General features: G+C 44.3%; 1 protein-coding gene across 1 annotated transcript; it reads right to left on the bottom strand.

Moving 5' to 3' along the window:
• Nucleotides 1-7,187: 7,187 nt before the first annotated feature.
• Nucleotides 7,188-27,123, bottom strand: fermt1 (FERM domain containing kindlin 1). The gene is made up of 16 exons (XM_083642492.1): nt 27,033-27,123; nt 24,509-24,666; nt 23,773-23,870; nt 22,789-22,924; nt 22,474-22,602; nt 16,982-17,168; nt 16,751-16,853; nt 16,440-16,547; nt 14,719-14,850; nt 13,817-13,866; nt 11,887-12,011; nt 9,962-10,068; nt 9,553-9,777; nt 9,298-9,422; nt 8,408-8,549; nt 7,188-7,608 (listed from the first exon to the last, which is right to left on the bottom strand). The coding sequence occupies exons 2-16, from the start codon at nt 24,657-24,659 to the stop codon at nt 7,435-7,437; spliced, it is 1,992 nt and encodes a 663-aa protein (XP_083498618.1). The 5' UTR covers nt 24,660-24,666; nt 27,033-27,123; the 3' UTR covers nt 7,188-7,434.
• Nucleotides 27,124-27,895: the final 772 nt, after the last annotated feature.

Here is a 27,895-nt window from a genome sequence, read left to right as displayed (position 1 = left end):
GGTATTTCCTGTGTCTCCTGACCACGTGGACATGGAAGAACGCATCTTTCAGATCCCCGGACGTAAGAAATCCCCGGCTCAACGCGTTGAACAGGCGGGGAAAGAGAGCATTCGGAACGGGAACTTCCTCAGCGTCTTGTTGAGACGCCGAAGGTCCAATTTTGGACGCATGGAGCCGTCCTTCTTGGGCATGACAAAGTACCTGTGGTAGGACCCAAGCGCACCTCTGCCTTGGGAACCGAGCGAATCGCCCCTTCGGCGAGGAACGAATAACCTCCTTGTGGAGTATGTCCATGGCCTCCCCCTCCACGGCCGGATCGGGGGTCCCGTCGAACGTGGGTGGGGGCCTGGCAAACTGTAGAGCGTCACCCTTCTGGAGGGTGCGCCGTAATGGGGATGGGGAACATAGATGCTCCCAGGCATCGAGCCTGTTGGACAAAGATGGTCTCTTGTGGCCAAAGGAGCGGAACCCGTCATGAGCATATTGTTGGGCACCGGGACCTTTTGATCCGGTACCCTGATGGGGGGGGCGGGACGTGAGAGGCTACGCCCCCCTGCCGCATGGTCAGTTCCGTAGAAGCTGTGCATGCTGGGGGAGAATTTCTTACGCAAGCTCCGCCTACTGATGCGCCCTGTGGGTGCGTTGTATCGAAGTAACCCCCCGCCGCCGTGCGACTTTCGCAGGCTGGGGGGACTGCAGGTAACGTTCTCTCTCGAGTCCGGCCGCACGTGGACTTGTCCGACAGTGCGGTCCCCAGGAGAGCTCCCGACCAGCAATGGGCCCTCGGTGCCATTGATGGTGGGCTGTCCTAGGAGCCTCTAGCCGAGGCCAGGCCGTAGCCATGGACCAAGGCGAGCCTTGATGACGGGTATGAGACCCTGGGCGAGCTCCCGACCGAACTCGGGCCTTGGGCATTAGTCTTTCTGATTCTGATTCACTCACTGAGTGCTCACCTTGAACCAGAAGAGCTCTGCAGCATGAGCATCCAAGGAGAATTGCAACATGCTGGTTGCATCACATACAGTTTTACTCCCAGGATGGCGGTCTGGGTTGGCTCTGTAGTGGGGATTTATTCAATCTAAAATAAATAATCTAATCTAAATCATTAATAATTAATCTAAATAAATACATATTTTTGGGGGTTTATCATACTCCTGGCAGAATCTTTCAGTTGCTGCTTGGATTTATTAGGGATCAACAACCGCCAATCTTTATAGAATGGATTGGCCCCCCTTTTAATCATTTTAGTCTAACTGACTTTCCTACTTGCACAGCTAGCTCCTCCTGGTGGCTCTTCCAAGTAAGTACATGGAGAGCCAGGGAGGTTTGCCTGGTATGGTCGTTTCAGGGGCTCTGTGCTGCTGCTCTCTGTGCCTTATCGGCGTTCCTTGTAGGCACATGGAAGGGCAGAGATGTCCCAGAACTATATGGCAATTACAGTTTATTTTAATATAGTGGTCCTGACTGAACTGGGAGTTGTGGTACATTATCATCAGTGTTGGGGGTAACTCATTACAAAAGTAACATTACATGTAATATATTACTTTTAGCAGTAACTCAGTAATATAACTTATTACTTATAGGATTTCAGTAATATAATACCAGTTACTTTGTCAAGTAACTCAAGTTACAAATTGAGTGATTTTTTTTAAAACAAAGCACTATTTAAATGATAATAAATAATAATTTCCTAATCAATTTTGGATTGTTTACACTGACTTCACGACGGTTGAGATTATTTTTCGGGATGTTCCTGGGCAGCGATGTCATTCTGCTGCTGCTGTTGTTTTGGTAAAATGCAAAAGTAGTGTAATAAGTAACAAGTTACTCTACACAGACAGTAATATTGTAAAGTAACTTATTACTTTCAAATGAAAGTAACTAGTAATATGTAGTATATTACATTTTGAAAGTAACTTGCCCAACACTGATTATCATTGCGAAGGCACTTACACAACCCGTTGGATGGCTCCAGCCGTGCGAGTCCATCCCTTTTGTTGCTTAATACTATCAACGCTAGTTTCACAAGATCCAGAGCTGAGAAAACTATTAAAGTAAGAATGGATCGTGGACTTTGATGAAAACTGGACGATTGCAAACTGCAAAAAGACAAAAGACAAATGTGTGAAATATGTATTACACAGTGCTATTAGGCATTGAAAGAATTAGAAGTGCATTATGGTATGTTATGATATCATTCATTTGATTTAACATTGGACCTTGAATGAATTCTTTGAGTCATGCTATCTGGCACTATGAACATCATCTCACCTGTATATCTGTTCCCGGTGAAGAGCGGATCACATCTTTCACAAAAGTCTTCATCAAATTGAACTCGCCAGATCGTACGCTGTCTGAGCCATCCAGCAAGAATGCAATGTCTGCTTTCATTTGGCACCCTGTGAAAGAAAAGAAATGGGTTAGGGTCTAACAATTTTGATGAGTTCAGAATGTCAAACCCAAAGAAAGCTCCCCTATGGTCCATCGCAGCCCACGGCCCGGGTGGCCATTTGGAGAGAAAGAAAATGGAGTCCACATTTTACTGTAACATCACATGCTCACAATTTACTTCATTCACACCCACAAAATACAATTTGTTCCTTCAATTTCGTTGAACTCTGTATTTTACAGTTCAACCTTTTAGGTGTTGCAGATTTTAGCTGTCAATTAGTTTCGCCAGAGAAGCACAATCAAATCCTCATCGAAATCGTCTTCGTTCCCAAAAAGCCCTCAAGTGTGGGCATTCTGCCAGCTGTTCAAAGGACGCCATTTTGTGGATTTGATCTGATTTATGGATTTGTCAGACAAAAACAAAGAACAAAGAATAACACACAAAACTGCAGACAGACTAAAGGCACCTACACATGATCCGTGGTAAAACAGCTCTGCACCCGCTGTCCCATTGTTTTCCTATGGGGGAGAGTGGCGCTTCTCAACTAGGCAGCAACGCTACCCTTGGCGACGCGCACAGCTTGATTTTTCCAATTTGCTCTGCGCTCAAAGTTCAAAATATCTCAACGCTGAGCTACTTATCGCTAGTCTTGCTGGCCAGCCTCCTCTCCCTTCCGTCCGAGGAGTCTGGCGCCGCGGAAACAGTGCAACAGGGATAAACCCTCCCCTGCTCTACAGCTGCTCTCCCATTGGAGCGACTGTTTCGGTGGCAGCCGGATGTCCGCTCCCCACTTATTACAAACTCTGTCATTGGCTCCGACCATGTCAATCAGAGCGGCTTCCCCTCCCTCCTTGTGTGTCGCTGTAAATAGTGCCCTGCCGCCTCAGTGAAAACAACAACGCTAACTAGCTAGCAAGCTAACGGCAGAAACCTACACGCTAGCTCGTTGCTACATGCTGAAAACGGCAACTTGGATTGTTGAAAACTATTTTCCAAGGACACTGCCGCTAAGCACCGCCCATCGCAATCCCACTATGGAGACCTGTGGCGCCAGACTCCTCTCACGGTCGGGAGGGGAGGCTGGCCAGCGAGACTAACTTATCGCTGACCTTTCATGAGCGCAACCAATCAGAGGAGAAGAATCAGGGAGATGCCGCTGCTCACCTCTTGTCTTGCAGATGTGCGCTCCGCTCACATATCGCTCTACCTCTCGATGAGAAAAGTGCAGACCACTTATCATGTGAAGGCGCCTTAAGAGGCATTTACACCTGGCACCAACAATTTTCTGTGATCAGATTGCAATTGGATAGTGCTTGACCGCTTGAAAGTACAGGTGTAAATGCCCCCAAGACACATTGAGGACGGATTGCGATCCCAAACCACCTCCGGAGGTGCTCAGGGATGCATTGTGACCACAACGAACACAAGTGTAAATGCAATGTGTCCTCTCAAACCACATACGTACATCAACAGTCATTGCCGTTTTTCTCTGAACAGATCACAATTGGATCTCAATGTGGACACTGGAGACACATTAATACCAATTGTAAATGCAATCAGGTTAATGTGGTCAAACACTATCCGATTGCAATCTGATCACAGAAAGCCCATGTTAGTGCTAGGTGTAAATGGCCTCTATAGGTCCATTTAGTGATTTCTGTGTGGTGCTGATGGACAGCTCCTTTTATCGTTAAAATAAAAAGTGCTCTGAGAACACATTATTTGAGGTCCGTACTGTTTACGGTCAGATGTTAGCCTTGTAAACCAGCCTGTCACATTAACTCACATTTCATTTTGTTCTGTCTGGTCTCAAGTCCTGGGAGGGTGTTTGCAGAAACTGCAAAGCGTACTAGCCACTCAGCGACCGGCCAATCAGGAATGCCGCTAGCAAAACACTAATGGCTGCCTCCGTGCCCGTCAGCTAGCCTCGAGCAGTAACGTCAACGTTCATCTAGTTTAAACAGCCATAAAGTGCAGTTATTGCAGAAATAGACTCAATAACGAGTCAACAATTAAAGAAGTACAGGAGTATGCAACAGCGGAGTTTCTCCGTGGAAAAGTTGTTTTTGCCGTTCTCCCGAGTGGATTTGGATTTGACTGGATCCAACGCTGATTGGCTGAAGGAGTTGTCTTTCAAGGCGAGTACACCCGCCCAACTTTCGCCCACTGCAAACACTGCGTGAAAGCTTGAGGCCAGACGGTCTGGTAGAACGAAATGAAATGTGAGGTCATGTGACCGGCTGCTTTACCAGGCTAGTCAGATGTGGGCCACAGATATTTTTCAGATTTCCAAGTGGTGGGCCATGAGTCGGGAATTGGGAACCGCTGCTCTATACAACTCCTCTCTTCGTCCTGGAGATGTTGGACCACAGACAGACAAGCGAGTGGATATCTGATGTTGACCAGACCACAGGATGACCTTCAGTCTCTGAGTGGAGTGGACACAACATGGCGTCCTTTGTTCAGCTGGCAGAATGCCAACACTTGAGGACTTTTTGGGAGGTGAATTCATGTCCATGGCAAAAACAAATAAAAAATATTAATAATAATAATAACAACCACAACCACCACCACAACAACAACAACAACAACAACAACAACAACAACAACGTCCTGTAACACCTCTCCTCTAAATTAAAATCAGAATCAGAATCACTTGTATTGCCACAGTATGCAAGTTACATACGAGGAATTTGTCTTAGTGTCTGTATGCAGCATGGCGGTCACATCAATATACAGAGATAAGAAGTAGGAAGATAATAAAGACAATCACAGAGTTGCAAGTGCAATCAAATCGAGTAAATATATACAATATGTACATGAGTCAGTATTACCAGCCTGGGCAGAGCTAGTGTCAAGAGGAAGGATGATGACCTTTATCTAAAACTATATTCTGTGTTTGTTCTTACCTGTGTTTATCTCTATAGGCCCTTTACTGAAACACTCAGTGATAAAGCTGTCTGATTAGAAAGACTAATTACAGGTCCAAAATCACCAAACTCATCCTTTAAAGCTGCATGAGTCCAGATTTGACTGTAACATAATTAAGCTGCAGAAATCCACGTTCTCCTCTGGACCACAGATCCAGTCTGGAAAACAGTTGATTGTTTTGGGCTTCTTTTTGTAAATGGGGTGTCACTAAGGAGAGGAGGAGATGTTTATGTACAGTATGTGATGGTCTACTCTACATGTTGTTTCAGAGACTTTTCCACCCGGACCAGAACAACTTTCTGAGGGAAACGGTGAATATTTTGAATTGTTTGGCTTGGAAACAGAGATTAAAGATTATTGAATATTGGCTGTCGACCCCCTTCTCACCTGACACCTCGGCGTGTGCGGCGGTCCAGAGAAGGATGGAGAGCAACAGCGTCTTCGTCTCCATGACAACGCTGCAAATATCAAATCAACCAAAGACACGAACTGATCGTCTTCTTCTCTGCCTGCTGACGGTGGGACAGCTGGTCCTCTGGACACACATCAGAGTGGGAGGAGTCTGGAACACTTTCACAACAAACAAACAGTCCATGGTTCATCTGAGCGGACTTTGAACTGCTGGGTTTGTTGTCCTCCACAAAAGGGGGGACTATAGATCGATCTCTGTCTGTTAGTTCGTTTGCGAGTCAAGTAACGTTGATTTTGTGCTAGGGGGCGGGATTTACAATCAATGGGAACAAAGCTATACAGTTATCATAGGTTGCATACAGTAATAGTTGGGTTGATGTGTTTAAATAAATAACTTTTCATCAAATTGATAGCTGAGGTTTTAAATCCATATGCAGATAGTTTGATGAGTAATATAGCTCGTGGTCTATGACATCAAAAGCTGCACTGAAGTCCAGCAGTACAGTACCCACCATTAACTTTCTATCAGTTTGTTTTAACCAGTCATCTGTTAATTGTAAGGCTGTACATGTTGAGTAACCCACCTTATATGCATGTTGGAATTCAGAGTTGATACCGTTTTCTGAAAAACTATGCAGAATCTGTTTAAATACAATACCCTCCATAAGTTTGCATAACAGCAGACACCAGCTGATCCAATTTAAGGTCACTCATCGTCTTCATTATTCCAAGTCCAGGTTGCACAAGATCTACCCTTCTGTCTCACCACTATGTGATAGGTGTCAGGCGTCAGAGGGTAAGGCTTATAAAATAACCCTTCAGTCGGAGGCGGAACTCGCCATCTTCGGCTGCTCGGAATCCTCTCTGCTCCTCAGTGCAGCAGTCTCTGACGCAGGGGATGACTGTCGCCAAGAGACTTATTCTGAAGGAGTGGAAGTCTTCCTCTCCACCTTCTTTTAAGCTGTGGCTGACAGACATGGTTTTGGTTATACTGTACATATGGAGAGACTCCGGGTTCCTGAGGACCAATTCTCTTGTGAAATTCTCGGCTATCTGGGACTGATTTCTGGCCTACTTATACAAGGTTGAAAGCGACAAGTAACTTTCCCAACTGGCTTTTCATGGACCCCTTGCATGGCATCCCACACACACCTCTTACAAGCACAATAAGCAACACCTACAAGCACAATAAGCACTTGATGTGGCAGATAGCACAACGCTGTAACATTGGAATGTTGATATATGTATATTTTTGTTTTTGTTTTGTCTGAGTCTGTTTTTTCCCCCCCTGGTTCTGAAAATTGTACAATAAAATATAAAAAAAGAGAGAAGGGTCACAGCTCCAAATCCCCCCCCCCCCCCTTCTAAATAACGAACAGTCCCTAATGCGAAGCAAGTTGTGAAATATAAAAACACCCTTTAATGCTTTTTTCATTAAAAAAAACTTTCACATGTTGAAACAAAATTAAACAAGGCTTAATTCTTATAGAAATCGTGCCATCAAACTTTTGAGAGAAAGACATCCAAATCTGTCTTTACTAGGATATTTACATCAACAACATTGTCTTGGTGCTCTTGCAGGAAACATTGCTCAAACTGTCTGCCCCTTTAATATATCATACAGAAGAATGTGTGACTTTCACATTGTAACATCTACACACGAGACAGACGTAGGATCAAAGGCATGATATCCTGTCTCTCATTCCTGGCCCCCAGTGAGTTTATGGAACAGTTCTTCGTCTAGCGTCTCGTTCTGGTCTTTGGATCGCGTGGAGAGGAAGATGTAGCCGCCGATGTACTCGTGCACCACCTTACAGTCACAGCTCACACAGGAGAAGGCTATCGACACGTTCTGGTCAAACTCTATGGCCACCTGGAAGAGCAAATGCATCATGTGATTCCCAACACACAGTCCTGTGTTGCAATGGCCCAATCTCTGCAATACAGTACCACAGGGATCATGTATTTTTGTAGGCTTATTTAGACGTCCCTGCACTTCCTGGTTCCTACGTGTAAAAGTCATCGGGGTTTTTGTATGGGAATCTCGGTTAAATGCATGAAATAAGGTCTGTGGTTAACAAAGGTTTGTGAAACAGCTAACTTTGTGTTGAGCAAGAGATAATCTATGAGAGTATTTTAACTAAACTAAACTTTACCACTGTTCCTTCAGAAGTTGTAGCTGTAGACTGTGTTGCATAGTTGATTGCTCTATTGCTGACAAAAATGTGTTATTGTAAGTCGCTTTGGATAAAAGCGTCTGCCAAATGACGTAATGTAATGTAATGTAATGTATAATCCTCACAAATGAGAACCACTTTTATGACTTTATGAAGTGTTTTCTGAAAATCGCGTAAAAAAAACGCATATACACTTAGAAAATCATAAAAGTGGTCCTCATTTGTGAAGATTAATTTGCTGAACATCAAGTTCACTGTTTCACATACTTTTGTTAAGCAGAGACCTTATTTCAAACATTTAACCAAAATCCCCATGCAAAAATCCTATTGACTTTTACACGTAGAAACCGGAAGTGCTAACATCCACGTCTTCTGGACTCATTCCTGCGGTGCTCTGTAACGTATCAGGCATTTATTTGATTTTCTCTGTTGAGGCTCCTGCCTTGCATGAAGAAAAAAGGTGAAATCATCGTATATGAGGCAACCATCCCTCACCTGTCTTATCTCCCAGTTGACATTCCACTGCTTCATGTTGGCGAACCTCCAGGTGGTGACAGGCAGGCCAGTCGACATGTCGATACGGATCAGACGATTGTAGGAGATGCCCAGAATCTCATCCTTCTTACTGCCTCTGAATCTGGAATACACATAAAACAATGATGTCTGAAATTACTATTCAGAAATTAGATGGTGTAGATCAGGGATACTCAACTTGCTTTGCCCGGGGGCCACTTTTGTAAAATGACAGGAGGCCAGGGGCCAGTTAGTAAACACAGATTAATATGCATTTTTCTGTAGCGGATTGTAGGTTTTTGGGGGTGTCAGTCGGAGTTTACTATGATAATTTTGTGCATTCAGAATAGTTAGTTAAGTTAACTTAAGTTAGTTGAGTACATAAGTGCCCTTGGTGGTGAGCAGAAGGCGGTATTTGACAGTTTAGCTGGAGCTCAGTCAAACTTTATTTAACATTAGTTTTCATTGTGAATTAGAAAATGGTCGGGGGGCCACTCTGCACCCTATCGCAGGGCGCATCTGGCCCCCGGGCCACAAGTTGAGTATCACTGGTGTAGATGTTAAAGTCAGATTTTGAATGAAATAGATGCATTTGGAAAATAGGTTTTACATTTTATGCTGTATTTATTTATATACATACATACAATTAATACATCTAAGTTTTATAATAACCTCTTGTAATCAGGAATTACATTTTATTCCTATGACTTATTTCCTTGTGATGTACAACTCTTAAGCACATTATGTATATCATTGGAGGTTATAGCTCAGGCAGAACCAGGAGCCCTGGAGCCTGAAGTTTTTACAGGGTCATATTTGTCTATTCACCAGGTCACCAGTTTTCTGTGTACTTAAGGAAAATGTACCTGTACCTGACAATGTAGTACTTGATGCCAAATTCTGGCAGCGACTGCCACGCCTGGATAAAGCGCATCTTGGCGTCCATGAGCGACAGCCGTGCAATGTTCTGATGGGCCTCCAGGATGCGAGCCGTCAGCTTGAAACAATCACCAGCGGGAATATAAAAGAGAGCGGTTTAAAACAATCTATTCAGTGGCAATGTACTGATGTAGCCTTGATGTTTGCAGGCAAAGTCAAGTGTGTTGCTCAAAGCCCCGTGAGCAGACCTGTTTGGTCTTGTACTTCTTGGTGTAGCGCGGGGACACGAAACTCTCAGCGTTCATCTCCATGGTGTCGAGGTTGGGAGCGGTCTGGCCAGCAGAGGGCGCCAGGCTCTTCATCTGCAGGAAGGACTGGATGTTCTTGACTTCTGACCTGTAGGAGCTGTAGGCCATCGTCTTGCCTTTGGAGGCCAGGATACATGCAGCTTTCCACTTGGCGTACTGTGTTTCCTGGGGTAATCACAGGAGACGCAATATCAGCTACAGTTATAGCCCCAAACATCTTATAATATGGATACTTTCTAGGGATTTGAAAAAGAAGGAGGAGAAGAAGAAGAAGAAAAAAAAAGGCAGAATCACTGGATTATCACAGGAGAAGTGCTGGTAAGCATGCGAGCGAGGAGGCGGGCCTTACATTGTCACATCGGATGTACACCTCATTCATCCCGTCAGCAACTGGCAGCAGCAGCTTGATGCCAAACTTCTTGTCGGTCACGTTGACGTCGGGGACGACCTCACAGCCTGTCCAACGAACAATGTTGTAAGATTACATATATTATATACAGCAGATAGGCAATACGTCGCTTTGTAGGCGGCTGCTGGCGGCTACAATGTTCCCCGCCCCCTTTTAGCGAGAAAACACAAGGCTCTCCCCGTTGACCCGTCAATGTAAAATAGCACTACAACATTTTTTTATAAAAAAAATAACAGAATCAATCTCGTTTTTAAATGACCCCAAAACACCATGACATGACAATAGGCGGCCACACAATGATGCATGATGATACATGGGAAATATGACTTTGACCCATCTAACATCATGTAACTCATGACCCGTCTCTGACCTACCGTAGTTCCTGTGTCTGCCTGTTGCTAACTTAGTCTTCCGACATTAAATGCTGTTGTAGTGGAGCCCAGCGTCGTTGTAGGCTACTTGGCTCGGGGCTGTAATGTAAATTATGTGACATGAGTCACATGATTTTAGATGGGTCAAAGTCATATTTCCGGTGTATCTTGCCCATTCTATGGCCAGATGAGTTGTAATATATTGTCATGTCATGGTGTTTTGAGGGTCATTAATAAACAGACAATTGTCCAAGTCCCTCTGATCCGAGTCCCAAGCGAGTCTCAAGTCAATTGGTCCCGAGTCTCAAGCAAGTCCCAAGTCTTTCCTTTTGTCGGCAAGTCAAGTCAAGTCAAGTCACAATGTTATTTCAAGTCAAGTCTCGAGTCGAGTCACAGGTTATGTCAAGTCGAGTCACAGGTTAGAAAAAATGACAAGGCAGAGATTATTTAGGCTGCAGACGTGCGCGTTCACGTTAATACGTGCTTGTTGCCAAGCAACACACTTCTCTCAGACGAGCTCGAGACAGCTGACAGACAGCTCCAACTCAGCTCAAACTTATAGAGTTGTATTCAAAGCATAGAAACGTTCTCACAGCTCAATTTAACAGCACCAACACAAGCAGTTTGATCACAAGTGCAATCAGTACTGAATGCGATGGCAGACTGCGCACTGCGGGCAGTTGACGAAGTCAGGAAGAAATTGAAAGATCTTCCGACGCATCAGCTTAAAACCCGCCGACGAGCGGAGGTCCTGCGCCCAAAACGTCTATATTTACAGCACATATCGATCGATATTTTTGGAGAAGATTCCGGCCGCATCACGCGCAGATCAAGATGAGACAGCTGTCAGTGAGTAGCTACGCATTTGGGTGTAACTTTTACGCCTGCTCCATACACAGACGCAGCGCATACAGGGTGCACTAGTCATAAAATTAAGTTAGTCGTAACTTTGAGTTCTACATCGGACGTAGCGTGTAAACCTAGGCGTACGCCCAGCTGGTGCACTCGGCTGATCTTGTCACAAGTCCGAGTCGAGTTTCGAGTCATTTTCTTCCAAGTCCGAGTCAAGTTTCAAGTATTTACCTTCCAAGTCCGAGTCGAGTCGGAAGTCGTCAAATTTGCGACTCGAGTCGACTCGAGTCCGAGTCCCTATGACTCGAGTCCAATTGTCTGTTAATAAACGAGATTAATTCTGTTATTTTTCTATAATGTTTTGGGGTAGTGCTATTTTACACTGAAGTCAAGAGGAAGTCAAGAGGCTTGTGTTTTCTCCCTAAAAGGGGGCGGGGCCTAAATGACGATCTGATGTATGGCTAAATATGGTCAACCAAGACTGTGTTCTAGCTTTTGTAGAGAACTTCTCATATTCAATAATGCTCATTGACCTGCTCCAGGACAGAACAATAACACGTGGAATGGTTCACTTTAATGGTATTGATGCCCAACAATAAAGCACACATTAGATTAGGCAACAGTCAGAGCTTCTGTCCTGACCTCGGAGGTGGAACTGCTCTAGGGGTTCTCCACTGGAGGTCTCCTTGTTCTTGAAGTAAGAGATGGTGGTATCCTTGAAGACGAACCAGTACTCTTTGTACGGCCGCAGCGTCAGTCTTTTGGGCCTGATTTTGTGAGACAGTATTGCAAAAAAGAATGTGTGAAGACCGTGTGTTCTCCCACAGTGCACAGTTCATGAGTTTATCGGTGTGAAAGGCTGAAAGTAAAGCAGCATCAATGCTTTGAGCCGGATTTGTGTGTCAAAGCCTGGTGTACTTATGCGGTGTATCACCCTTAAAGGGCTGGACCCTATTTTCTGTTTATGTATAACTAAGTTGTTTGAGCAGAAATGTCTTGAAATTGGTGCATTTTCCCTGGCTTTTCCCACATGCCCCTCCCGCCTTGGCAGTAAACACTAAACCAAGCTTGTTTTTGCAACGGACACAGGCTCAGATTGTTATTGTAAAAGAGAGAGGCTCAGATTGTTATTGTAAAAGAGAGAGTGAAAACGCAATGTTCACTCTCTATCTGCCTGCTGTCCGTCACTTTGAGATATAGAAGCTCTTCAGTTTGTAATCCGTATAAAGTTAGTCCGGCTCAAATAACTACAAGCGGCCATCGAATTCAAATGCGTCGTCCATATTCTCGAAATCAGGTAAATATGGAGCCATAACTTACAAAATCCTACGCTGTTACTCCAAGCGAAACATGGAGGCTTGCTCCACTACAGCTGAACTGTCAACTCTTGCGAGACTCAGGTCCCATAGGTCAATAGAGGCACTCCCAGTTCTGTCTCTATCATATAATAAGGATATGAGCCGGTGCGTGGCAGAAAATATGCTTTTTACAGGGCGTACATGCACGGTTCCCACATGCCCTATTCACCTTATGTAGCCACGCCCATTTGACCCGGTTGTGTGGTCGTGTGACGACTTCCGGCAAAAAAGAAAAGAAAAGAAAAATGGCTGGCTGCTCCAATATCATCTAACTCTGAATTAACTAATAATTTAGCCAATTGTGTGTAACATACCAAATAAAAGCAAACGGCAATGTCTAAGAATGCAATGCCATGTAACTGGCTCGTTAATTCTCGCATTCCAGGGAATTACGTTAACATCTGCGGGTCTTACAGACGTAAAAGGCGCGTGCTGCGCTCGGAGGAGAGAAAACCATCTGAAGCTTTCTTTGTTGGAGTCCAGGTATGTTTTACAAGAAAGTGCTCGTCATTGTCGACGATAACGTTATCTGACCTGGCTAACAGTGGATACTCTGCTTGCTTGCTGTGTACCGAGCTCAAAGTAGTAGGCTACGTTCTTTGTTTTACCCCCTGCTCTGTCCGCTACAAAAACAACTCTCTTCTTCATGACGTTCATTTGTATTTCGCGCCGTGACCACCGAAAGTGTTAACACGACCCGGAAGAATTTGGCCCACCCCCGCGTCTGAACATAAGGTGAATTGGCCTCTGTTGCTCTGTTGTGCGGTGTGTTCTAGCTCAAGACTGCATCGATTTAAGACATTTCAGTGCTGGGTGACTACTTTACCAGAAAATAAGATGAAAATAAGGTCTAGTTTGCAAAACAAAAAACAAAAAAAATCTCCTGTAATTGCGTACCATGGCTATATCAGTGATAAGTTTGAGGTTTTATAGTTTTCAATTCCTCTTACACCTAGATTTTCAAGGCACTAGACAGGGAAAGGATCAAAGAATCGAGAAAGTTACAGAGAAAAGTTACTGTAATTGAGATTTTGCATCAGTTATGCACAATGGCATCTTCATGGGATAGAAACAGAAATAGAATAGACTAGAATAGAATAGAATAGACTAGAATAGAATAGAATAGAATAGAATAGAATAGAATAGAATAGAATAGAATAGAATAGAATAGAGTAGAATAGATGCAGTATACGTTGGTCGGCTTCAGGGTTTACCTAAACAGCTTCAGGGAATCCGCCAGCTCTGGAATGTCTGTTATGTCTTCCTGGGGGCGGGGACAAACAACTGTCAATTATCTTGTGTCTTCCCGTGACATCACCATGTACAGACATGCAATCAGTGGAGGCCTAGCTATCAACCCCTGCTTCAAAACAGGTGTTATTATACTGTAAAGCTGTGTTCACACCGAGATATTTATTTTTCGCTCTGTCGCTTGATTCAACCCTTTGGAATCGCTCTGTCGCTCTGTTTAATTCGCTCATCAACAGGCACACGAATTGACGGACATGTGGGGGCTATAACGTTACGCAATGTCATGATGTTTGTCCACTACGAGCCACCGTCGTCGTTTACAAGCTAAGCCTATCAGCGTGCTCCTAACGCGAGCTCCATACCAGTAGTACAGACTTCACTTCATGTGAGCTGTCAGCCTGTCAATGCGGTTTGTTGCCACACAATAAACCAGCGGTTTGTTCCAAGCCAGTGTGATCCTTGACTCGCTCTCACACGGCGGCCAATCAGCGTTGAACCGCAAGCGACTGATGCCAGCGTATTTTCGCTCGAGTTGGGATATTTCATCTGGGGCGACGAGCGTATTTTCTCCCTATCGCTCTGTCTCTGTCGCTCGGTACGCCCAGCGATTTTTCTCCCGGGCGAATATACGCTCAATCGCTCGTTTGCATTGACTTTGTATGTAAACTCGATGCCAGCGAAAACTTTAATAGGTCGGTGTGAACGCAGCTTTGGACTAAAAAAAAGCTTAACTTAAAAGCTGAAAACAAGTGTTTTGGGGGTTAGTTACACTTTAACACAGACCTGAAAACTCAAAATGACTTGTTTTTATTCAGGCCACCGTCTAATCTAATAAAGAAAGAAGAAGGGTAAAGAAAGTATTTACCAGAATGCTGTCTGAAATGCCTCCTTCAAGTGTCACCTCCAGGTTGGACAGGGCAGCCTCCACTTCATCTACCTCGGGCTCGTTGGAGTGGTCCAGGGGCTCGGTCGACACGGTCAGTTTGCAGATGTGATACTGAAATAATGTGGAAGTATTTTTTTACTGCGTTATTAGAACACCTCCAATCAGATTCCTAATGATCATAATGATTTATTAGTCAAGACCAACAAGATCAAAGTCATGATGACGTAATGAAGAACTCCAAATTGACTTGAGAGCTTACGATGCGAGCCGGAGTGAGTTATTGCACCATTGTGTACATGAGTGCAACAGTAATGAATCACTGCACCAGCAGTTGCTACAGTACATAACAGCTCGATAGATCACAGGTGGGCATCAAACTCTGTGAATGCCACAGCTTGTCATCATTTGTCATCGCAGCAAAGTTTAATTGTATCTATTCAGCTTATGTTCCAACACAGCGGGTGAGCCGGTTACTTCCTGTTGTGTTGACACTTCCTGTGACAGTACAGTAGTAGTGAGCAGGTAAAACAGACGGTGTTTTGAACAGGAAGTCATAACACAACTGGGTCAAGTGGGCGGGGCTACATAAGGTGAATACTCCATCTAGTCTCAGTATCTCTCTCCTGATATGTAGCTCTCTCTCTCTCTCTCTCTCTCTCTCCTCTCTCTCTCTCTCTCTCTCTCTCTCTCTCTCTCTCTCTCTCTCTCTCTCTCTCTCTCTCTCTCTCTCTCTTCTCTCTCTCTCTCTCTCTCTCTCTCTCTCTCTCTCTCTCTCTCTCTCTCTCTCTCTCTCTCTCTCTCTCTCTCTCTCTCTCTCTCTCTCTCTCTCTCTCTCTCTCTCTCTCTCAGTATTTTCCTCCTGTCCCGACATGTCTCTGCATGGATTAAGACAGCAAATCAGTTCTCCTGCACAGATCACACACACACACACACACACACACACACACACACACACGCACACACACACACACACACACACGCACACACACAGTGTGCTACTTATACAGCATATACAGCATATCTATCACACCTCCCCCTGCCTGTGGAGAAATGTGGTTCATGGTGGCAAAATCAATTTGAAATTAAATCAATTTCAAATTTCAGGATTTTGCTCATGTAGCATGGATACCAGGGATAAGCCTAGGTGAATATATGATTTATGTATGTCTGTTGTGCACTTTATAGTGCCATATATCTTGAATTTTAGCATCTCTTCACTAGTAACTAGATTTAGAACTGATTTGAACAGATTTGACTGAACGTCTTAACTAAACCTCTTAGTTCTCTAAGCAGCTTCTGAGATCTTTCAGGTCTTCTGATGGAGTTATGTGCAATATAAATGAAGTATAAAATGTATTTATTATCATTATCATCATCATCATCATCACTATTATTATTATTCCTTTCATAATTTCACCCAACAGTGGTGTTGATAACATGCCCTTCATCTACCCTTGCATTGCCCAAAACCTAAATTATTTTTCAAATATGACCAACCACTTGCCTAGCCTGGGTAAACCCAGCCCCCAGTGACCTGCTCTCAGGCTCACCCTGCTTACAGTCACTGAGAGAGCAGGTCACGTGGGGGCTGGGTTTACCTAGGCAACCACTTGCCAGGTCAGAAGATCAAGCTACATCCTCATATTTTTACAATATAGTTCAATAAGAAACATCATCCATTGTGATGAGATCATGTTCACCTGTAGTGAAGCAAACATCAGCATCTCTTCTTCAGTGCAATCAATCTCCTCCAGCAGGACGGACCAGCGAGCCTGTTCGTACAGCTGGGTTATCCTGACAGCATCATACTGACACACACACGCACGCACACACACGCACGCGCACACGCGCGCACGCGCGCACGCGCACACACACACACACACACACACACACACACACACACACACGCACACACGCACGCACGCACACACACAAACACAACTTGAGTTCAACAAACTTCAACAACAGACCTTGCTGTAATTCCAGGGCTAGACTCTGGGGGGTCTCTTACCTTGGGATTGAGGTCAAAGAAGAAGTGGTACTTGAAGCGTAGCAATAGCCTGTCATCCTCCTGAATATCTTGCTCCATCAAAGAACGAGATGAGTCCAACCACCTGTCAATCACAGCCACAACCAATCAGATGAGCTGCGGTACACACATCTTCCAGATTGAATCATCTAAAATCTTAACGATATCATTGGGAGGTTCGGCGAGAAGCTGTTTTGTAGTGATTTCATCTACCCTGCGTAGGTGACGGTTTTGTCCACTAGTGAGAGTGGCTTGTACAGCTTGGCCAGCTCTGCGGGGGTCGGGGTGGGCCTGCTTGCCGTGAGATGGTTGTCCCCAAACCAAAGGCTTGTGGCGGAAACTGGCATCCCGTTCTCCGGGTCGTAGGTCGCCGTCATGGTCTTACTGTACATGGGGTTTCCTATAAGGGGAGATAGTATACAAATGGGTTTTCCAGATGAACGCACCTTCAAGCATCAATAGTGATTTTAAGGGATATGTTAGGGGGGAATTATGCTTTAAGTGCAGATTGCCTTCATAGCAGGGGAAGGGTAGGACTATTTAAAAAAAAAACTGATTTCATTCTGGGACCAAAAAGGACTTTCTCAGAGAGGAAGCAACAGTGATATGAACAGATGTTTGACAAAAGACTAAACTAGGTCAACATAAAAAAAAGCTGAACAGAAACGCTCTCACGAAGAAAGAGGATGAAAGAAAGGTCTCCTTTAAGACTTAATGGCTCACTTTGCAAACCAGCTTTGAAGTCAAGTCGTTTATGCAAATTAATCATGTTGAACTTCCCTCCATGTTGCCTGCACCATGATCTCCACGTTCAGAAACGGAGTGGTGCCTTCAAGGGCGGTAAAATGTGGGTTTGTAGAAGACTGTATCTATGAGCAGTATTCACCATAACCTGCTGCTCTATGGATGTGGTGGCATGCAATTCAATGCAACAGGCTACCGCCGACACAGGTTGATGACGTCGCCAGTGTGCGAAGCGTTTAACGTAAACAAAGAATGTACATCGATAAGAAGTGACAGTCAATTGATCGCTCCATGACAATGGACACTACTCTCTATGATTGCCTAGACCCCGTCCCATGCTATGCTGAAAAGCAGACACTACAATATCATAGAGAGCCAAAGTGAACGTCACTTCCTGCTTCAGCACTGTAGCAGAGATTTCCATCCGCCATTTATTTTCCCATAGACAATTCTCAAATGCTTATAAAAATAGTTGTACTTGTTCAAACCAAACAGTTCAGATATATAACATTTCACTCAGACCAAAATGTAAAAAAATGCAAGTTTAAAGTCGAACTGAACCCGTTCGTCACGTGCATATGAGTCCGTTTCAGACTGAAAACATAGTTTGTCTAAGATGACAGGTTGAGAGGCGGGTCATAGTATCATGTCGATGATTTTATTTGACAATTCTGGGGACTGGATTGGGCTTTGGCCAATCCTGGCGTGTTCCGCCTCCAAATCGAGTGGGATTCAGTGTGTTGTGGCGCTCCCCTCGGGAAGAGCCTGGTGACACGAAGTTAGTTGCTGGCCGTAGGAAGCCAGCTGCCTTCGTGTTGCCGAGCGGAGAGTGCAGCACGTTGGCCTGGAATCTCGGAAGTGCGACCCCTGACAACCAAGCTCTCGGATGCGCGTGCCATTATCGCTGCTGTAAATACGATATCCCTGGAATGCGCGTTTTAACGAGCCAGTTACATTTCTTTGCATTCTTAGAGATTATAGTTTTTGTTTATGTTTCTAACAATTGGCCAAGTTAGTAGTTAGTTTATGGGATAGGAATTCTGCCAGATGACAGGCACTAGGCGCCATTTTCTACTTCATTTGGAAGAGAAAATTATCCTGAAATGTTTGAAAAAAACAATGTTTTGAAAAAATTTGATTGACAGCTGCATGTTGTGATATGATTGGTTGAAATGGGGTAGAAATTTGATAGTACTAGGTGACGTCAGCAAACTGTACATTACTGTTATCAATGAAATCTTGAAAAATGAACTTTTGATGTGAAAAGGTGTGAAAAACTAAAGAAATTAGATTGTTGTGATTTGTTTTGCATACATTATTAAATAGGTGCACTGCATACCCAGGTATTTGAACTAAAAGAAAAGAAAAGTCATTTTTGGGTTCAGCTCGACTTTAAAGAAAATATTTTTTCAATGTTGTTGTTTTTTAAGTTTTGGACCGAGTGAAATGTTCTATGGTCTCTGCCGATTCTAAATATAACTGAACAATTTGGTTTGACCAAGTAAAACTATTTTTATACGCATTTTACCAAATGTGTATGGGAAAATAAATTGCGGAAGAAAATCTTTGGTACAGTGTTGAAGCAGGAAGTGACGTTCACTTTTCCTCTCTATACTGTACTGCTAAATAGTAAAATATCAGTATGCTTGGAAGAAGACGAGTTTCATGTTACAAGGCTGGGTGTCGTCCATCAGCTGACTTTCTCTGTGATAACAGTAAAAGCTCAGGGGCCGATTGCACAAAGCACCTTAAGTTAAGATTTTTCTTAGAGTCCGAGTGTGTCCATAAAATAAAAATCGGTTGCACAAAACACCCCAAAATCCTCTCCTTAAGGTTAAACATTTTAAGGAAAACATAAGCACAAGATTTAAGGGTGTTTTTTGTGTGTGCAGCCGATTCTATTTTATGGACACCTGAACTCGGACCCTAAGGAAAATCTTAACTTAAGGTGCTTTGTACAACCGGTCCCTGAGACACACAAGGTGATTCTCGGCCATTTGCAATATCTGAACATCCGTCGTCGCCCTAGTCTTGGCGGTGTGTCCTGATGATTCGACATGTTGAATCGGGGGCGGGCAGTCGGTGAGAGAAATCACTCTGATTGGCCGGTGGTCAGCAAAGCGAATCAGTGGCACGAGAAGAGAGGGCGCGCACAAAATATTCTTCTCATTTTTTCAACCTCTCATCTGATCTAGTGTCCTCTAGTAAGAGAGTGGACCAAAATGCGAGACTCATTAGCCAATGAACAGCCAGGAATGGGTCTCGCGCTACTTTTGCATGCTAAAATAAAGCTGATAATGTACAATTTGATTCAAGGGATGAAAAACCCTTTCAAAGTACAACACAAACTGTCTATTTTGCTGCAACTCGACAGTGCTGCTTTTTTTTACTCAAGAGTTCCACTTTCTACTTCCTGGAAAAAAAACTGGTCCATTGGAGTGAATGGAGATGTCGGAACTCTTCTATTATACGGCTCTGATCTGATCGTTCTAATACACAAATATTGGCCTCTGGGAAGCTTCCCGTTGAGCCTGGTCTTACACAGGCGTAGGAAGTAGCCCACGTGCCGACCGTCGGCTGTAGTCTTTGCGGTGGGTTCAAGTGGAACTGTTTTGCACACACACAGGCGACGTGAGGCGACGCAACAGTCGGCCATCTTTGCCGCTCCTTCGTTGCTGTTGCCCCGGTGTGTGCCAGGTTTAACACAAACAACTAGCGTTACAATCTAATCCAGGGGTGGGCAACTATTTTTCATGGGGGGCCATATCAGAAACCCAGATTGTTGCCGGGGGCCGAACAAATATTGTCATGCCGTAACCCATGGATGGGCAACTTTGATGATAGAGAGGGCCACAAAAAATGTCCTCGCTACCAGGTTTTGCTGAGGGCCAGCGTGAAAAATTTGAAGCCAGGTTTAGAGCAATAACTCATTTTAAATTAACAGTTGTGATGATGTCATTAACCACCAATATTTGATCGTTTTCTCACTCACTCCTATGTCACCACCTGCTCTCAGGGCTTGAAATTAACTTTTTTGACCACCTGCCAATATGGCTGCTAGATTTTAAAGTTACCAGCCAATTAGAATTTCCACTAGCCGAAATGTTTTTCTTGAAATAAACCAGAATATGAGTGGGTTAATTTAAAGCAGCTACGAGCAAGATTTTCGATTGTTATTAAACAGTCTAAATGTAATATTGATGCATCACATCTTACCTATAATAGTAGCTGAGACCAAAGCCGTGTGAATCAGAGATTGCTCTCTTGATGATTATAGAGTCTGTGTCTGTCTTCTGGCAGGCCAGAAGTGACCAGGAAGTGAAACGAAACGGTTTACGGCAGCTGCCTGCCTTCGGGGACTGCCCCCTAGTCCGATACCTCACGAGTCCGACACCTCATGGTTTTGGGTTAGGGTCTGGGGGAGGTTAGGTTTAGGCGTGGGGGTGGGAGAGGTTAGGTTTTGGGTTAGGGTCTGGGGGAGGTTAGGTTTAGGCGTGGGGGTGGGAGAGGTTAGGTTTTGGGTTAGGGTCTGGGGGAAGTTAGCCTCTTTTTTCGGACTCGTGAGGTGTCGGACTCGTGAGGTATCGGACTCGTGCCATGGCACCCTGCCTTCAACCGTTTCGCTCTGCCTAGCAACAGACCATAAACAAGGAGAATGCCATGCAGGGGCTTGTTACTCTCGTGAACATTTCTCATTATATTCTAACAGTTTGTTTGGAAGTAATTTTGTTATTTTGTGGTTATGGCCGAAGTGGCTGCCGCAAACCATTTCATTTCACTTCCTGATCTGTCCCGGCCGCAGACAGACTAATCATCAAGACAACACTGGCCGATTCACTCGGGGTTCAAGCGAGACTACTCAGCGTTGGTCTCATCTACTATTATGAGGTAAGATGTGAGGCATCGATATTAAATTTAGACTGTTTAATAACTGTTGCTCGTAGCTGCTTTAAGCATAAGTATCAGTAAGTGGCCCGGGATTCTCAAAGCCTGTGTTGAGGGTCACACAAACAAAAATGCACTCTTGAAGCTAAATAAATCCAAAACCAATGAGTTAATTATTTAAAATAGATATTCCATATTCCAGACTGAAATGCTATAACAGAAGTGGAGTGTTGGCCAGAATGACATGAACATTTTTACACTTATTCAGCGGGTATCTTGCATGTTGCGTTCAGGTGCACTGTTTTTTTTTTTTGCAATTCCATCGCGGGCCACACATCGCGGGCGCGAGGGCCGCATGCGGCCCGCGGGCCGTATTTTGCCCATGTGTGATCTAATCTCAGAGCAGACATGTGGCACAGCTATTATTATAACTATATGGGGCAGCGAAGAGAGCACTTTTTATGCTGGTATGGAATCTGCACTGGTTAGTGGCAAGTTAACGAAAGCTGGAAGAACACATAGCAGCACACTGAACAATTCTTTCAGCTCTCCACGATGAAAACTGTGGCCGATCAGATCTTCAGAAGCAACTATATATAGACGTCCCTCATTTCTCCAACGTCGCTTCTAGGGAGGTGACTCACACAAGAAGAAATGGTTTCTGACCACTTGTTACTGCAAGTGGTCAGAAACCACTTTTATAAGCAAGAGAACAATGTCGTCCATGTTTTTAGAATCAAAGCAAAGCACAAAGCCTATGAGGTTTAACGGGAAAACCGCTGTACAATAATGACCAAACCAACGACATGTTTCATGACCGGGGGAAACGTTCAGACCAGCAAATGCCCATTTTGAATGGTCATATTGTATTCCATCCAATGCATCTTTTACTCATCATCACCACAGGTATGGAAAGATGTAAGACATGGAACATCTAGTCTGAATCTGTCCACAGATGGAGAGGATTACTTTTGACACCAGATAAAGCCTGGATTTAGCTACACATCAAGCAGCGCGGTAATCAAAAGTGTTGTCAAACATAGTTATGATTCATGAAATGATGCATTTCACGGTACCTGATCCTCCTGGTCCCCCGCTGAGGACATCCATGTCCAAGACGTCGTCCAGTAGTGCCTTCTTGCCTTTTTTCTTCTTCTTCTCGTCTTGTGCCTTCAGCAGGGACAGTTCCTCTGGTCTCCTGATGTCTGACGTGAAGGGAGTGGGAAGAAGGTGTGAGGGACCAGGGAGGACATTTCCAAACAGTGCAGTCCTATTTATGACTCAAAATCATTTATTTTTATTTTTATATAGGACAACAACACACAACAAGAGAGGGCAAAGAGAGAGGCACACTGCTCCCCGGCGTCTACACTCAGGAGAGGGAGACTCACTGAGGGCTCGGCAGATCTCCGTCACAGTCTTGAAGACCACGCTGGAGTAGCTGACGGTCAGCTTGATGGTCTGCCTGTTGGGGAGCTCCAGCAACAGGGGCTTGTGCTGCGGTGTGTAGCGCAGGTCAGCGTCGGCCTGTGCAGCAAAATGATTTTGGTGTGTGTGTGAATTATTTTTGCAATATATTTCCTTCCTTATTGGACTTCATCTCTTTTTCTTTTTCTTTCTGTAAATTTGGGTGATTTGAGGGAACCTCCCCGGTAACCCATGTGTTTAGTTTCTCCACAGTCGGTATGTCAAGCTGAAATCCTTTTATTATATATATAATATTATATATATATATAATATTATATATATATATAATATTTGTCAAACTGTACAGTGAAAGTACAGTACAGTGAAACTGTACAGTACATGAAAGTGAGGCCTACAGGTGATGTCATAAAATAGACATTCAAAATCGATTATTTTGAGTGAGCATTTTGACATTTAAAAACTGTTTGTCATTTCTATCGCGCCCATTTCTTAATGTTGTCGCCACATGAGGGGGTTGGCTAGAGCAGTGGTTCTCAAATGGGGGTCCAGGGACCCCCAGGGGTCCGTGGCACTTTGCAAGGGGGTCCGCGGAAAGTTTTCAGGAAAATAAAAAGAAACTTTTTTGTTGTTGCAAAAGCTTCATAGTTCAACGGAAATATTGTATGCTTTAAATCTAAAATGGTTCATGGATTACATTCTAATGTAACAAACCTATCAATTTAAAAGTCAAGCACGTTACCTTGGAAACAATTAAGCTTAGCCCAAAATCACAAATCAGAATGAGGGGGTCCCCGGTATATTTTCTATCTTGTAAGGGGTCCTTGGCTGAAAAACATTTGAGAACCTCTGGGCTAGAGTGTATGAACACCTGAAAACCCCCTCCAATATGATGGCGGTGAGGATATGATTTTACCAAACACCTTTGATCAAGTTGGCATCCATATTACCTGAATTCCATACTTGTCTAGGGTCCAGTGGGTTTTCAGCAGCCAGCATTTCCTCTGCTCCCACCACAAGGCATGGTCAGACCAGTCCTGAGGAGCCTCTGGTCCACACAGATACAGAAATCAAAACATCACTACCATTACTACTATCACATTACTGTCATATCTCATGTTGAAATGTCTATTTAACCTCAAAATGATTCGACACTTTTGCATGTCAAGTTTAAAGGGTCTCTCAGGGCGCGCCTGGTCTTCACGTCAGTAATATTATGACTACGCTATGACACAAACTATAACACTGTTTTGTGGGTGGCTGGGCATGACAAACAAAGGTGTGGTTTTATGATTCTGTCTGACATCATGTTCTGAATTCAGAAGGCCCGGTCCAGTCTGCTGATGACAAGCGACTTAGTCATCTATTTGTGTCTCGTGCGCTTTAACCCAGCGAGCCAACTTAAGAGTGAGAATCAACAGCAGATCAAGCTGCTTTCGTTGTTCGCTCTGCCATGTTGAGACAGATCAGACTGTGGGTAAACAACAGATATCAGATCAGATTAGGTCAAATCAGACTGGGGCTGAACTTTGCTCCCTGAGGCTACACCGGCGCAGGCATTGTAGTAAAACAAAGGCACTGCAGTTTAGAGGAATGCAGGGCAAACAAGGGTGTGGCCCACGTAGGCAAGGCCGGCCCCGGCCCGCGACGGCGGTGACTCTCACGTTGTCCGACACGCGCACTTACTGATCTTCTCCACTAGCTTAAGCATGAGGCCTCCGATGTGCAAGTCGCCCTTCACCCTCAGTTTGAACCTCATGGACTCGTCTCCGTCTCTCTGGTCCACCTGCACCGTCAGCTCCCACGACGTGGGGCCGTACTCCGCCGCTGTGATCATGATGGCCCTGTTTCCCACGAGAGAGAGAGAGAAGTGAGAGGGTGGAGGTTCAGATATCACTGTCAGACAGATGCCACACCACCACACCATGACGCGACACGGCGGGGAGAATTCGGTGGAACAAGTCGTCGATTCCTTCCCTTGCGTTTCTTTCGTTAGAAATGTTAGGAAATATTATCCTGGATGAAAACGCGAGTCAGCACATGATCGTCATTTTCAACTTCCTGTGTGGAAACAGCCCCGACTTAGAGTAACTTGTCCCCTGCAGTTAACAGAGCGTGCACAGGTCAGTCAAACGCTTACTGCACAAACTCACCACCTAAGGAGCAGAATATGACGTGCTGTTTCTGTAGTACCGCTGCACTGATCGCGCTGAGCAGCCCCCAAAGTCCTCCTCTCAGCCAATACATTTATAAATCATATGTCAACATGAAATCCATTTCTAAATAATATATCAATATGAACACACAGAGGCTGTCGGCTGTATCGGCTGCTGCCAGCAGTAAAAAAAAAAAGAAAAGAAAAAGAGATGAGACTGCAGTAAATAAATATACAGTAAACACACCCGGCAGCTGTACTGGAGGCTGTTAGCACTGAACAGTGCACGTCACCAGAGAGACACAGAGGTGTGCCACAAATGATGCATATTGCAGAAAGAGGGGAAGACAGAGACGTGCAGAGAGAAAGAGAGATTCATATATGTTGTTGGATTCTAATGAGGAGAGGATGTAAGGAAGGGGAGCGAGGAGAGGAGAGGAGGAGAGGAGGAGGAGAGGAGGGGAGGAGGAGAAGGGAGGATGGGCCGTGGAATGTGTGACGAGCAGGGACACGAATCTGGAGCCCGAGCAAAACAGCAAGCTTCACACACTGTACACAATCCACCTTTACACACACACACACGCACACGCACACACACACACACACACACACACACACACGCACACACACACACACACACAGTTGCAGCAACACACACAGTTGCAGCAACACATGCATTAGTGTGTTGGGGCTATTAGTAGAAAAATACCCGTCCCCATTTGTCCTGGGTACATGGAGCAGAGCTTGATAGCCGAGCGGTGTCCCTCACAGTTAAAGGTTTGTTTAGTGGAGGGAGGCTTGACGATGACCTTCATTATCGATTCATCTGTGGATTCTTTTTGACTAATCGATTAGTTGTTTGGTCTACAAAATCTCACAAAATTGTGAAAAATGTCGATCACTTTTCCCCAAAAGCCTGTCATCCACATTCTCCTGTCTCCCTGACCACCATCCATCCACAACCCAAAGATAATCAGTTTACTGTCTAGACTACAAGAAACCAGAACATAATTTCACATTTAAGAAGCTAGAATTTTAGTATATTATATAATATAATTTATAATAAAGTTATAGTCAGACTTTTATAGTAGAACTTCTCTCTCTCTTGCAGTGGTTTGACTTTTGAAAACGATAAAATGTGGGACATTGTCTCAATATGTGGGACGTGGGGGAAAAGACATGAAAATACTGTGCAGCAGTCCCACACAAAGTGGGACAACTGGTCACTCACCCTACTACCAAGTAAGCCTAAAAATGTATAAGTAAACTGAGCTAGGATGTTTTATTGTCCCTGGCAGACTGTTGCGTTGGGAGTGTGCTGGGACTGTATTGGAGGAATGAATAGCCTACAGCAATGGAAAATGCATCCAGATGAAGCGTACAACATGGTAACATGGCACGTCCACATACAAAACATATAACAGTCCAGCAAAACAAAGGCCATGGACAACAGCTAGGGAGGATGCAGATTCTTATTGTTAGAAATCACTCTGCCAATGACCTGAAAGAAAAACAGCTGATGAAAACAGAGCAGGCATACTTTTCTGTTGAGACCTCATGAACTCAGAACAGCATGAACACACCGTTTTAGGTGTAACTAAAGATTAAACTATTGAACTATTTTAAACAAAATCACAATAAAGTAGGTCTACACATCCATCACCCCTATAAACGTTACGGGTATTTTATGTGCCCACCTTAAAAAGGGATAATCTCAATGGCCAAGGGCCAGCGTGCTCTCCTAAACCGAGTCGAAGTAGTTACACTACCTCCCCTTCTATATCCTCGGGTTTATCGTATTTATTTATTTGTGTTTGGGGGGAATCGAACCCGGGTCTGTGAATCAGCGCTCACATACCTAAAGTCGAACACGCTAACCAGTCGGCCACGGAGACAATCCCAAGAAAATAAAACACGCCAAGATCCTAGTGGTTTTTTCCACCTGCGAAATACTGCGTAATTTAATCGAATCCGGATGGATGATGAAAACAGCAACAGTGTAACGTTCCTTCCAATCACATAATTGGTAATTAAGCAGTTATTTAATTCCGTTACCTGGATTCAGAGTGGTCCTATCGGTGTCCAATTCCTAGCGAGGAATCTCTCGTGAAATGCAACGAAGCAGGAATGCGACTCCCTGAGGAACAGAAGCCCACCCCCGAACACACACACAGCACAGGTAGAGGAAGTGAAGTGGGGGCCTGCCACACTTTAGCACAAGGCCAAGGTAAGTTTACTGTGTGCAGCGTGTTTTAAGACATAAACATGGACGTGTTGTGAAGGTTTCTTAAGTTTGGAACTGAATTTATTAGCGTTATTAGCCCCCCACTGAACATTTGCAGCGGGACAAGCAGCTATAGGCTATGTAAACAAATCACAGTTAGCTTTTTTTTGCAGAACAAACAAATTCGCCAAACAAACAAATTCTATCGTAATGACTTAGCGTTAGCAGCCATGGTATCCATCCAGGCTACATGACTGCCACATAGCAGTAAACCACATTTACTGAATAGTGTGATTGACAGCCAGGGATGCAGTAGCTACCTAGCTGTAGTTTGACAGTCCCATTTCCATCCCAAAAAAGGGCACTTAAATGAATGATGTGTCTGCCCTGGTCTGAATTTTCACTATCCATGACTTTGCATCCCTGTGTATAACTAATTAAGCAAATGGTATGCAATGTCACAATTAGCATCCGTGTGTTTTCTGTTTTCACAAATAGAATAAAACAAAAAAAGAGCAGAAAACATAGGCTACCCCATCATCAGTTGTTCTCTTTTGAAAGAATAATTTCCTGGTTAGGAGGTCGTCAACTTTCTGTTCACAGTTCACACTATTGTAACCTAGGCTACATATTTTGTTATGGGTTATTATAACCACTATAGATGGGTCACTGCAGGCCCTGCCAATTCTAACAA

Source organism: Poromitra crassiceps (genome assembly GCF_964638095.1).
Source record: "Poromitra crassiceps genome assembly, chromosome: 9".
Taxonomy (NCBI): domain Eukaryota; kingdom Metazoa; phylum Chordata; class Actinopteri; order Beryciformes; family Melamphaidae; genus Poromitra; species Poromitra crassiceps.
This window is presented reverse-complemented; position numbering and strand designations above follow the sequence as displayed.

Excerpts from the sequence above, each read along its gene's own strand:
- fermt1 (XM_083642492.1), bottom strand. The coding sequence starts at position 24,659 with ATGATCACAGCGGCGGAGTACGGCCCCACGTCGTGGGAGCTGACGGTG. Across the intron at positions 22,603-22,788 it reads GGAGATCTGCCGAGCCCTCA|ACATCAGGAGACCAGAGGAA; the intron begins GTGAGTCTCCCT and ends CCTTCACGTCAG. Across the intron at positions 13,867-14,718 it reads GCATTTCAGACAGCATTCTG|GAAGACATAACAGACATTCC; the intron begins GTAAATACTTTC and ends CCCCGCCCCCAG.